At 40.9% G+C, this 14,198-nt stretch overlaps 1 protein-coding gene across 1 annotated transcript in view; it reads left to right on the top strand.

Annotated features, from left to right (window-relative positions):
* CSMD2 (CUB and Sushi multiple domains 2) overlaps window positions 1–14,198 on the top strand; it is a 1,186,454-nt gene that overhangs the window by 1,151,666 nt on the left and 20,590 nt on the right. Inside the window, exons 57-62 of the mRNA XM_040337101.1 lie at window positions 1,238–1,420; window positions 5,167–5,343; window positions 5,496–5,675; window positions 7,028–7,201; window positions 7,301–7,474; window positions 9,992–10,065. Of these exons, the coding sequence (XP_040193035.1) occupies window positions 1,238–1,420; window positions 5,167–5,343; window positions 5,496–5,675; window positions 7,028–7,201; window positions 7,301–7,474; window positions 9,992–10,065 (962 nt within the window). The remainder of the gene's footprint in view (window positions 1–1,237; window positions 1,421–5,166; window positions 5,344–5,495; window positions 5,676–7,027; window positions 7,202–7,300; window positions 7,475–9,991; window positions 10,066–14,198) is intronic.

Below are 14,198 nucleotides of genomic sequence, written 5' to 3'. Positions count from 1 at the left end.
ATTGCTCAGTACATGACACATCTTCAAATGTTCTATACCAACTAGCACACTGTTCTTGAAAATAATATTGCTCACCTTTCTACTGTTTACCTTCTTCTTATTTAGTGTTTCAATAAAGGAAGAGGAACAATGAGGCTTACCTAAACATGAACTTATCAAGTCTTACTTTACTAATAACAGTGCTTTAGACAAAGAACAATGCTGCGTTTTCATTATGCTGTAATTGGGCACAAATCATATTTTTGTACAGCCCACGATAACCCAGTAGTGTTCAATCTCTGGAACCTGGGTCTAAACCTAGTTCTGCCATCAAAGCCTTGGTATGCCTCTAGTTTATTGCTATCCAGGGGGACATATTAGTGGACAATAGAAAAGCTCCCTATCAGATTGCAATGGGTCAATGGTCATGTCAGACTGTAATTGAGGCTCTGCTTTCCTAGGGTGTCCATGTTTATGAAAATTAAAATTCTGCTTTTATACTGATTCAAGGGCAGAGCCTACTTGTTAATTTTCTTTCTGGAATTCATAGTTGTTGGAATATTCAGCCTCTGAATAACTCAACATGTGAAAATACCAGCCACTGTACTTCATGACACAGTTGCTGCCTTGTCCCCTTGACCATGGCAGCCTTGTCTACATAAAGGCTTCGGGAGGGAGGTTGCAGAGCACAGTGTTGTGACAGGAAATTGCAGGCCTGCTCACTTGCTTTTTTCACCCTGGCATTGTTGTAGTATACCAGGCAATCCTAATTCCTTTACTATGTTGTAGTTGTATACAGTAGGAACCTTGGTAATATAAAAAGTAGCACATTAGAGTTATTATCAAATACACTTAGTACCTCCTTTTAGTTTTTCATGTGCAGAGAACGTATCAAAGTATCAAAACTAAGAAGTTTCCCACAGACACCCATCCAATCTGAGCATGTAATTAGAACCACTGCACATATACAAAGAAGTATACTGTACAGGCTTCAGGAAACACATACATTCACCACACGCCTCAGGAACTTTGTGAATCCTGGCTGCAGTGCTTTATCCAGAACTTAAATGAAGTGGCTTATTTTCTTACTTTAGAACATTTGGAATACTTGTTAACTGGCATAAGCAGTTTGGTTTCACTTTCCACCTCTAATTGCTCTTCAGTTGTGGTATACAGTAAATACATTTTCCTAGTATAAAGCATGTACATAACATCAATTACAAGTGTACCAGTCATAATATGCTATTTTCTGTTGCAGGTGGAAATGCTGGGGAGTGTGGAGACCCTGGAGTGCCATCGCATGGGATTCGGCAAGGTGATGACTTTACTATTGATGGTGTTGTACGATTCAGTTGTGAGGCTGGATATATTCTGCGAGGGTCTGCAGAGAGGAAGTGTCTGATTAATGGATCCTGGAGTGGATTTCAGCCAGAGTGTGAAGGTATGATGCTTGAACCAATGTATTTAACATTCATTTGACTGATAATCTAGGATGGTAAATTTCCTTTTTCTTGTTAAAGTGGTTGTAAAGGCTAAAAGTTTATTTTTTTACCTTAAAGTGGTTGTAAAGGCTTGTTTTCTTTTTAAATAACAAACATGTTATACTTCCCTCCTCTGTGCAGTTGGTTTTGCACAGAGCAGCCTGGATCCTCCCCTTCTCGGGTCCCTCTTCGCTGCTCCTGGCCCCTCCCTCCTTTGAGTGCCCCTCAGTCAGCAGCTTGCTACAGGGGGAACCCAAGTCGAGTCAGAGCTCTGTGTATCCATTCAGACACGGAGCCCCAACCTGGCCCCCACTCTCTCCCCTGATTGTCTGACTGACTTTGATTGACACCCACGGGGGCCAATTTCGCTCCAATCAGGGAAAGTGTCATGGATTGGTGATGGGATCTTGGACATCGCTGGAGAGAGAAGGGGCTTAGGTAAGTATTAGGGGGTGCTGGGGACTCGGCTACACACAAAGGTTTTTTTATCTTAATGCATAGAATGCATTAAGATAATAAAACCTTCTGCCTTTATAACTCCTTTAATGCATTATCTGTATTAAAGTAAAAAACATTTTATGTACAACTGCCCTCCCCAAATATTTACTTGAGCCCAATCTAAGTCCAGTGCTGTCCTGAGAGTAGCAATGCTGTTCTATCTCTCTCGCCTGCATCCATGGACTGTGTGTGTTAATAGATGCAAACAGTATGGCTCAGGATCAAGCTCGCAAAAGCAGCTTGCTAGGGGGTTACTGGAAGGCAAGAGGAGCCAGGAGAAAACACACATACAGGAAGGTATTACGTGGATTTTATTATATAAAGTAGATTGAACACATTTGCCATAAAATCCTTGCTTGTATGCAAAATGGCAAATTAAAACTTAATGGCAAATTAAACTACTAAAATAATAGTCCTACTCCTGACACATTTCTTGCTTGATCAGTCACTAAAGTAATTTGAAATTTGACTTCATCTATTACTATACAAAGCATTCCCTACACATAATTGCATTCACGGAGATAGATACTGTTGATAGATACATAGATAGATAGATAGATAGATAGATAGATAGATAGATAGATAGATAGATAGATAGATAGATAGACAGACAGACATAGTTATCTATGCACTTTTTTTTAAGGGGCACTAAACAATATCCTTAATCTCCAAAAATAATTTATATATATCGTTACTTAACCACTAAGGGTCCGCGCTATAGCCGAATGACGGCCACAGCGTGGACCCCAAATGGTTTCTGTGCAGAAGTGATCCTGCGCTTTCCAGCTTTAGTAAATAAACCTCATTGTGTACTTAAAAGTGGGGTATACCCGTATAACTACCCTGTAAAGGAAAGAAGTGTATTGTTATCTATGCTGAGGGCAATCTGGTCCGGTCACATGTTCTTTCCAGCGACCGCCTTCAGTGAAAAGGAGTGAGTAGCATCAACGGCTGTAGAGCCTGGGCGATGACGCCACCCATTATCTTATTATGTGGCATCCATTGCCAGCTGTCCCCTCCTAAACACTAAAGCTGGAGCTGGAAGCTGATCATGTGACCAGACCGGAGCATCCTCAGAATAGGTAAGTATACAGAATTTTCCTTTCACAGGGTAGATAGAATAGGCTTATGCCACGTACACACCATCACTTTATGTGATGAAAAAAAACAACGTTTTTAAAAACGTCACTTTAAATGACCGTGTGTGGGGGAAAACGTCATTTTATGTCTTGTGAAAAACGACCAAAAAAATTGAAGCATGCTTCAATTTTATGTGTCGTTTTTCAAAACGTCGTTTTTTTTACTTCACAGAAATTGACCGTGTGTAGCAAAAAACGAAGTTTAAAATTACGTTTTTACACCCGCGCATGCCCAGAAGCTAGTTATGAAGTGAGCTTCAATGGAAAAAAGTGGTGAACGTAACCTCACTTTGCTAGAGCATTGTGAAAAAACGATGGTGTGTAGGCAACTTCGTCTTTGAAAATTGAAGTTTCAAAAACGTCGTTTTTTACTTCACAGAAAATGTCGTTTTTTTTCATCACATAAAGTGATGGTGTGTATGCGGCATTAGAATAGGGGTGAGAGTAGGTTTAAGGTTAGTTAGTATTTGACTTTTTACTTTAACTTGTTTTTTTTTACTGTGTTTTTCTGCCTCATTGTATCATCTTCTATGAGCTCCTAAACCTCTCCTATTCTGCTCTCACTTCTGTTTGTTTGCAACGAGAAGTGCACATTAGTTGAGGTCATGTGCAATGTCCTATGCACACTAAAAATTCCATAGTTCATAGTCTATAGTTCCATCTAGGGATCAAGCAAGAGAGGGTGGCTATGTAACGACATACAGTGCGAACACAGAGAATGAACGTAGCCACCCTCTAACAGGAAGTCAGATCACAGCAGCAAAATAAAAAGAGATTTGGAAGACATTGATAGCAATAGAAGGTACATTTTTGAGTTAAGAATATGGTACATATAGAATTTGTTCATTTTTTTTTTTTTTTCTCTTTTTTTAAGTGTATTTTGTGCGTGTACTCGAGAGAGGAGCCAGACTGCAGGAGTTGGGAGTAGGCAGGCCTCCCCCAGAGGCCCACCCTACCTGCTCCGCTTTGAAGCCCAACGGGGCAGAGGGACTCCCTATAGGGGAGTGAGAGGCTCTAGCCCGCTCAACCACCCCCGTTAGTCCTTCGCCTCTCTTTTTAGAGACCGCATGGTCAAAGTGCGTGCATGTTAACCCAATTTCGAGTGCGTGTGTAAGTGTGGTGGTTTTTGTGGGAGGGGGTGGGCATACTAAGCGCAGGCTTACCTCGCATAGCACACCCACCGGGAGCCGGGCTGAGACCACCAAACTCAATTCACATGTAGCCGAGACCGGGATTCGAACCTCTAGCTGCAGAGGTGAATGGCTTGTCAGTGCAGTGCCAATCGCGTTGAGCCACCGCAGCTCCCATAGAATTTGTTCATTTAAACCAGAGTTAAGTGTTAGTTTAAGGTTTTAAAGAAGTGTGGCTTGCACATCAGGTAGCTTCCTTGTTATATTCCTCTAGGGGAAGATTTTATAGGTTTACATCATCAATCAAGGAACTTGATGGTGTCTACCCTATCCAATGTGCATATATTAGCAGATGGTAAAAATAACAGCTCTAAGCAGCTCATACAAATTGCAATCACTAAGAATATCTTAGAATGTAATAAAAAGTATCCTCCTCTTGATTAATTTTGCTCTAAGAAGTCAGTAAACAAGGATATGGGGCGGGGGGTTGTCAACATGGCTCATGCTTATCACTGCACCATGAATGGGTTAGTCTCTCTACTTTTTTCTCTGTCAATGTCACTTTGCAGCAATGGGAGTGGCTTCCACACCCCATTTGCTTTAGTTCTGTGCCTGCGGGTGCTTTATAATTAAAAACAAAACTGTTCTCTTCTTTGACATTCCTTCCCTCCTCAGTTTCCAATCATTTTCATCATTTGCGCATTAGAGATATTATATCTCTGCATTCTTATATTAGAAAAGCAATATTTAAATCCATCAGGAAAGCAAAATGTCTTTTGTTTCCAGAAAAAAAAATGAAAACATGCAGATTATTGTCCAATTAGTCTTCCAGAAAAGAAAATGAGTATTTTGAGCAGCTAGGGAAAAAGGACAATTCATGTAAAAGTTTGCACCTTTGTTGCTTGATTACTAAGTATTAATTTGCAATTATTTTGGCAGTGATCTCTTGTGGAAATCCAGGCACCCCTAGCAATTCGCGAGCGATCTTCAATGACGGCCTGGTATTTTCTAGTTCTATAGTTTACGAATGCCGTGAAGGCTACTTCTTCAGTGGATCCCTGCGTCGGGACTGCACCGTCAACGGTACATGGTCCGGAAGCCCTCCAGAGTGTGCAGGTAAATAAGGAGTTGCTGATTTGATATGGGTAAACTTTTATGGATAAAGATAACATGTTCTCATTTATCTTTTAATTGAAATCTTAGAATTTAATCTTGTGTTTAAATGATCTTGTAATTTTGTGTTTTTTTTTATATTCTGTTTTACACAGTAATCAACTGTGGGGATCCTGGCACTCCAGCAAATGGTATACGATTGGACAATGATTTCCTGTACAATCGCACAGTGTCCTTCCAGTGTTTGCCTGGATTCATGATGGAGTCAGATCGAGCGCCAACTCTGTACTGTACAAAAGACCGCACCTGGAATGGCACAAAACCTCTCTGCAAAGGTTAGGGAAGTGCCATTGCATCATGTTTGGGAAATGGTTTGCTTATAATAGGTATACATGGTAGTTAACATGCTTAGAGACAGCAGGGTGTCATTGTTTCATGCCTGCTATTTCCACAGAATCAGAAGATAGTTGTGCTACGTATGAAGTAATCAAACTTTTTGTAAAAAATCTACTAATGTTGCCTTATTAGAAGAAAACTCAATTAGGCTCAAGTTTTTTCTTTACAAGCTGTAAAAGGGAAAATATGTGTATTTTGTGTTATTATTGGGGTTTTTACCTCTAAGTGACACTAAACAATATACTTAATCTTCAAAAACAACTCATATATATCCACTATTTAAAGAAGATTTCCAGGTTTATTTTGACTTTAAACAATTAATTTGGGTCAATCTGGCCAAACAAATTATTTGTATTTGCAACAGATTTTTCTGCTGGATGTACAGTAATATACTGTAATATAGTAATATACTATCATATCTGTTTGTTCAACAGCAGCATGGACAACTTCCTGTTTGCTGCTGAAATGAAATAATTGGCCTGAATGCTTCCCCGCCATTCAGGAGAGGCCTTGAATTTTATCGTTAAATGCAACGCTTCTTTTGATTAGATTAGGTGGAAATTGTGGCCCAGATTCAGAAAACAGTTACGACGGCATATCTCCAGATACGCTGTCGTAACTCTGAGTGCAGACTTACGCCGACACATTTACACTACGCCGCCGTAACTTAGGGCGCAAGTTCTTTCTGAATACGGAATTTGCGCCCTAAGTTACGGTGGCGTAGTGTATCTGAGATGCGCTACGCCCGCCTACAACTTATACTATTCTTTCTAAATCAGGGCATGTGACTTTTTCCGGCCCCCTCTCCGTCTTGACAAATCAGAGAAAGCCGTGTATTCATTTATGAAAAATGCAAGTTTTCAGTTGAATAGTGGATAAACAGTCTGGCCAATTCTAATTAGTTTGAACAGCAAAAGGGAAGTTATATAAAATTTATATGAATTTGAATTTAAATCAAACTAAACTCTTTTACATGTAGATAAAAATAAATATCAACCTTTTGCCTCCCATGAAACTTGTTGTCGACAGCAAAGAAGATGGGTTAAACACCCACATACCGCACATAAGTGTTTGTGGCTCACTGTATAGTAACCAAGCTGTTCTAGACCGCTCTTGGTCTACTGTATGATTGGGAGCTGAAGGGGCAGGCTCCCGATCATGTGACTGCTGTGACAGCCAATGTAAATTACAAAATAAAGCATGCATGGGTATTTTGACAGCCCATTTTTCGGGATAAAGGATATTACCCTTCACTAGTAAGATGTAAATATATGTGTTTTCCTATTGACAGCTATCACCTGCCCCTCTCCTCCCTCAATTCCTAATGGAAAGGCTGTGGGATCAGATTTTCTGTGGGGCTCCAGCCTATCATACACCTGCTTAGAAGGTTACCAACTTTCCTTACCAGCGGTCCTTACCTGTGAGAGTAACAGGACATGGGTAGGAGAGGTTCCACAATGCTTCCGTAAGTGTGCAACTTTAAAGTTTAATGGCTTACCTACATGGTACATTGTAGCTAGTAAGCAACTGTTACCTAATTATGTTCCTTATTTCTGTTTTGTAGCTGTGTTCTGTGGTGACCCTGGAATTCCTCCTCATGTACGAAGGGTTGATAGAGGCTTCAGCTACCGTTCCTCCATATCTTTCTCCTGTCCTGCTCCTTTGGTCTTGGTGGGGTCATCACGAAGGTTTTGCCAGTCAGATGGATCTTGGAGCGGAACACAACCCAGTTGCATTGGTGAGCTACTGGACATCATGTGATATACTAACTAGGCTAAAAGAGAACCAGTCACAACTGGATTTATGCAAGATTCTGATAATTATATGTAAAACAAATGTCACACAGATAAGTATATACATTTATGGGACTCTGTGTGGGTGGCCAAGCAGCTGACAAAACAGCAAGTGTTGGCGTTTAAATTGCCTCTGATTCCTGACTCTCAAGCTGAAAAATAAAATGCAGACAAAGTAACTAAAGCAAAAAAAGAGGGGCAACCATACATCTTTCATTAATGAACTTGCACAAATGTAATAATGTAAACCTGTTAAAATTTAAGTTTTTGTAACTGTGTTTGAATAAACACATAGGGCTAGATTCATGTAGAGCCGTGCATAATTACAGCGGCGCAGCGTATCGTATTTACGCTACGCCGCCGTAAGTAAGAGAGGCAAGTGCTGTATTCACAAAGCACTTGCCTCCTAAGTTACGGCGGCGTAGCGTAAATGGGGCCAGCGTAAGCACGCCTAATTCAAGTGAGGATGAGGGGGCGTGTTTTATGCTAATTATTGGGGACCCGACGTGATTGACGTTTTTCCCGAACGGCGCATGCGCCGTCAGTGGAATTTCTCAGTATGAATTGCTCCAAAGTACGGCGCAAGGACGTCATTGGTTTCGACGTGAACGTAAATTACGTCCAGCCCCATTCACGGACGAGTTACGCAAACAACGTAAAATTTTCAAATTTCGACACGGGAACGACGGCCATACTTAACATTGCGTGTGCCTCCTAATAGCAGGAGTAACCTTACGCCGAAAAAGCCTAACGTAAACGACGTAAAAAAATTGCGCCAGGCGTACGTACATTTGTGAATCGGCGTATCTAGATCATTTGCATATTCTATGCCGAAAACTACGGAAGCGCCACCTAGTGGCCAGCGTAAATATGCAACTAAGATACGACGGCGTAAGAGACTTACGCCGCTCGTATCTTAGCCTAATTCAAGCGTATCTGGTTTCCAGAATATGTTTAAATTTACGAGTTACGACAGCGTATCTACTGATACGCCGATGTAACTCTCTCTGAATCTAGCCCATAGCCAACAAATTCTGACTGGGTCTTAGGAGTAGAAGCCACCATACATTAAATAGGAAGAAATGTTCTGAAATGATTAAAACTTCTGTTCTCAATTACTTCCATCCTAGACCTAACCTACAGTATATATTTTTATTACAGAAAAATCTCGCCAGGTGTTGGTCTTTCTGCTAGGCTCAGGGACCACATGTTGTCCTACTTCCCTTTACTTTCACTGTAGCCCTCTTATGCCCTGTACACATGTTCGGACCTTTGTCCAACCAAATTCACATCGGAATTCCGACAGAATTCCATCGGAGGAAAAGAGAATATGTTCTCTATGTAATCTCTGATGGAATTCATCGGAATTTCCAATGGAATTTCTCCAAAGGGGCATACACACAGTCGGAATTTCCGATGGGAAAAGTCTGTCTGACTTTTTCCATCGAAAATTCCGATCGTGTGTACAAGGCCTTATGCCGCGTACACACGATCGGTTCGTCTGATGAAAACGGTCTGATGGACCGTTTTCATCAGACGAACCGATCGTGTGTGGGCCCCATAGTTTTTTTTCCCATCGGTGAAAAAACTTAGAACCTGTTTTAAAATTATCTGATGGTTAAAAAAACGAGAAAAAAACAATCGTCTGTGGGGAAATCCATTGGTTAAAAATAAACGCATGCTCAGAATCAAGTTGACGCATGCTTGCAAGCATTGAACTTCATTTTTCTCAGCACGTCGTTGTGTTTTACGTCACTGCGTTCTGACACAAACTGATTTTTAACCGATGGTGTGTAGGCAAGACTGATGAAAGTCAGCTTCATCAGATACCTGATGAAAAAATCCATCAGACCGTTTTCATCGGATGAACCGATTGTGTGTACAGGGCATTAGACTTTTATTGCAGTTAAACCTGTATGGTGATTTTTCTCCATCTTATGCACAAATCTCACCAGTAGTCACTACTGTTATTCCTCATGAAAGCCTAACTGAACCTTTAGTTTAGATTAGCTAAAGCTCTCCAATCAGTTACAGCTCAATCAGTTAGAGCTCTCCAATCAGCAGGGAATATGGGCTTTAATCATTAGTTCTGACTCAGTAGGGTGCATGTCAGACTTCAGCATAGAGACCACTGCTTCTATACAGAGAACAATGGTCCTTTTCTGAAACACACTGGCAGGATTTTCCACTCAGACTGTGGCTGCTTTATACAAAAACAATTAACTGCAAGTCTTTAAATGCTTCTTTTATGAACCTGGAATGCATTTAGCTGTAAATGAAAAGCCCCATTGGGATATGCATTCCTTAAATAAAATAAAAAACTTGTTTTGCCATTTATAACAACGTGTCTAGCATGTGGGATATGTCTTTGCATTTTATCAAGTTTTCCAATTAAAATTAACATGTGTGTTCCTATTAGGATAGGGTATTTCACCAAAGTAACATGTTTATTAATTTCACAGATCCTTCACACACCACTTGTTCTGACCCAGGAATCCCAACATTTGGAATACAGAACGGCTCTCTGGGTTTTCAGGTAGAATACAATCATTTCAGTTATTAACGTTTCTGTCATTTTAAAAGCTGGAAAATACCATTGTTCTGGAAATGTTTAAAACATAAAACACAATAACATAAACGTATGTTAAAGCAAAACAAATAAAATGATTTGTCTTCACATCAGTACAAATATTGTTTTCAATTAACACAGTTAATTTTGCAATCAGTTTAATGATGGATTTACAGAAGATTTGCTCAGTACCCTTCATGAAGGATGAACTGGATATTTAACATTTCTGTCTCTTTCATAGAGGGTCACAAGAATTCAGACATAGTTGAGTTATACTGTTGCCTACAGGAGAGTAGAATACTAGCAGACAGAAAAGTTATAAGCTAGAACCCAGTAAAATTACACCTTTACCTAGCATGCCTCAGTTGTTTGCTAGTATCTGATTGTGGCATTCTCCATCCTGGTTTTGAAGCATCAGATTGTGTTGGCAGATTCCCCTATTTAGTAGGGGGTCCTCCCTCATATTTGGGCATGGGCCCTTCAGGCAGCACTTCAGGTCTGCTGTGGTTTCCAGTCCTTTTAGTGAGGCCTGTTAGTGGTTGTTGCATTGTTACCTACCTCTCATTTTGACTGCTCTTGTACATCCTGACTGTACCTGAATTCCTGTGCCCCTCAATGAATGGGGGGGGAAATGGATTTCAGTTCTTGTGTAATATCCATTTCTTGTAGTGCATTGAGGACACAGGGCCTGCCCTTCTATGTTTTTGATCATCTCTTCAGTACTGCTTTGCCACAGGCACGCTAGGTATAAGAAATGTTTTATTGGGGGCTGGAGTTCAGTTTATCCATATGTCAGACCTCCAGTCCAATTGTCCTGTAGGCGGCAGTAACCTGACTATATCTAAATTCATGTACTTAGCGACTTTCAAGAAATGGATTTTACATAAGTACAAAAATCCCACTTTTGTTTTAATATTTATTATACTGTTTAATAATAAATGAAGGATCAAGAAACTGGTGTTTCTATTTTCAAGATGCCAAGAGGTTGAATTTAATTATTCACAATAATAAAAAGCAGAAGTAGGAAGACCCTGTGGCAGGAATGAGGGTCGAGAATGTTGCTGTGTAGATTTTACTGTTGTCCTGAATAGAAATAAGTAGTCTCTATGTGGTTTAGCTGCACAGTATCCAAAGTGAAATGTTAGCTGTTGAGTGGACTAAACTTAACTCTCTCACGTCAGTACCGCCATCTTTACCTGGTCTTTTTCTGGGTTTGCAATCCTCTGCTATCTTGATTGGCTAAATGGGAATGAAGTAACTCCTGTGCGCTTGCACAGGAGCTCGTTCAATATAACACCAAAGTATACTAAGAAAATGTACACTGAGCTGTGCATGCAGGTTTAACATTTAATGTTTACCCTGCATAAAGCATGTCAGCTGGCCAAAGTTCTTTGTAACTGTATTCATTTCTTGTTCATTGAGGGACACAATCTTTCACATTTGGGATATACTACCACCTACTAGAGGATTAGACAATGACCAAAAAAAAAAAAACAGTTGGCCAGCCCAGAACAACCCTTTCTACTACCAGGGTGCCAAAGTTTTTTGTCCTATATTGACTGTGACCCTGCTTTGCCAAACTGTAGCAAACTGTTTAAAGTCACTTAAAAAAAGACTGCCAATGTTGCAGTTGATCCTTTAGTCATAGAACGTTTTAAGTAAATGGTTGTAAGTTACAGTTATGATGGACTTCTGAAGGTTTCCTGTCTTATTTGCCACATGGGTCTCTTGTCTGAACACATGTGGAGAATACTTTGATTGAAGTGCTGGACTGCAGAATCCGCAACTAAGGGGTGTGTTATCCACATGACTTTTGAGGAACCATGAGCGCCATTTACAAAGTGGTATCTTACCTCATACGAGTTTGCATTTAGATACTGCACAGCGTTCTTCAAAACTTTTTTGGCATTTTCTAAAAAATGCTACTAAAATATTGCATGCGCTATTTTATGAAGTCATGCCATAATTTAGTAGTGAAAGCCTGTGGTAATTTACATGGTTGTTAAGGAGTGGACAGCCACTGTGTCCTTAACAACTGATGAGTCATCAGCTATCAGCAGGGACCCCTGCTGACAGCTGAATGTAAAAAGAATAGCTGGCAATGAAAAATGTATAAAAAAAATTGCCTGGGGCCCCCTCCCCCAATCCATACCAGGTGCTTCTGGTCTATTATGGATTTTAAAGGAAACTCTCATGCCAATTTGTTTTTAAAAATTACATGGGGTTACCCCCAGAATGACCCCCAGAATCCATAATAGCCTCTTATCTGAGCATGTAATGCGGCAGGTTAGGAGAGGGTTGGGGGTTTTGCTTGGTGGGGAAAGGGGGCATCTGTATTGTGGGGTCTGTGCTGGGGGGGCTCAGTCTGTGTGGGGAGGGGGAGTTGGTCAGTACTGAAGGGTCTGTGCTGGTGGGGGTCTGTCTTTGTTAGGGGGTCCATCTTTACTGAAGTATGTGTTGGGGGGTCTATACTGAGGGGTTTGTGTTGGGGAACCTGTACTGAGGGGGTAAGCTGAGAGGGGGATTTAGGGATGTTAAAGGAGATTTGTACTGTGGGGTATATGGGCTTGGGGGTAGGGTGATTTGTACTGAGAATAGGGGGTAATGTTGGTTGTACTCTCTGAAGTGGCCTTCACTATAGACAATTTGAAGTATCCAAACTGGAACAGCCAGCATCTTGAACATCTGTGTATGGCAACCAATCAGCTTCTATCTTTCATTTTCAAAGCTTAACTGTACAAGTTGAAGATAGCAGCTGATTGGTTGCCATCTGCTTCAGATTCTGTCTGCTCCAGTAAACAATGCATTCAATATATTCCACATAAGGTGGGCCCTTGTACTAAATAATTTATGGTAGAACTAAAGGAGATCGTACAATCAGGTTGCATAGAATATAGTATGCTTTTCATATCATACTTTTGAATACTGCATTCTAAGTACATTACGCCTGAAGTTCTTCCACAGAAGAAACAGATTTTTCAATGAGAAATTTTGATTCTCTAATCTCAGAATCAAGGTCTCGAGTCCATGAATTGCTCCACTCTCCACTTTTGCATGAGAATCTTGTGTCAGTACTGTTTGCCAAGACCTCTGCATTGCAACATTTTCCTATTGTGGGACAAGTCCTAAATTCAGGAATCCAGCTCTGGAATTGTAGAAGTCCTTTGTGTCTGTCTTTTGGAAGACTCTGATGACAGATGCCAGCCTCTCTGGCTTTGGAGAAGCGCTGCACACTATGGGGGTGCAGGGGTACTTAGCCATTGGGAGAGACTCCTCTCCCCATCATCATCCTGTAGCTGTATGAATAGATTGGCTAACTCAGCATTAGACCATCCTGCTGGAGGGTCATCCAATGTGGTTTCAGTCGGACAACACCATGGTGGTGGTGTACACCAACATTCAAGTCTTCAAGAGGAACCAGTTGTATCCCTGCTGCAAGAGCCTTGTCTCCAGTGTACAACCGATGCATAGTAATTGGCAGGCAGACTTCCTCAACCTTACCGGAGGAGTGGTCTGTACACCCAGAGGTGTTTCAGGACCTGTGTCAAAGGTGGGGGATGACGGATGATAAGGTTCTCAAGGTTTAACAACATACTGGAAAGGATTGTCTCCAGATATGGGCATACTCTAGCACAAGCAATGGATTCTTTATTGACTGGGGGGTAGTACACCTTGATCTATGCCTTCCCTCCCCAGAAATCTATTTCTTGTTGCTTTGCAGTATGATCCTCATAGCTTCACACTTGTAATATGGTAATCCAAACCTGGTAAGGCTTGTGGTGGGTGCTCCATGGGCTCTATTATGTAGTCCGGGTCTTTTGTCTCAAGGACCAGGTTACACACTGGCTTTAATGCCATGGCTGTTGAACCTCAGATTATGTAAGGCAGGGGCATATCAGAAATTATGATTCCATCAATGTTAAAAGCTAGAAGGTCTACTTCCTGCAAGGTCTATCATCAGACATAAAAATGCATACTTCGCTTTCATCCTAGGAGTTTCACCATGGGACAAATTCTCTACTTTATACAGTGGGTCTGCACCAGTCGTTGGATATATGCATCATATAGCATGTTTTAAACATTAATGCTGGCACAACAAT

Source organism: Rana temporaria, chromosome 2, assembly GCF_905171775.1.
Source record: "Rana temporaria chromosome 2, aRanTem1.1, whole genome shotgun sequence".
Classification (NCBI taxonomy): Eukaryota; Metazoa; Chordata; class Amphibia; order Anura; family Ranidae; genus Rana; species Rana temporaria.
This window is presented reverse-complemented; position numbering and strand designations above follow the sequence as displayed.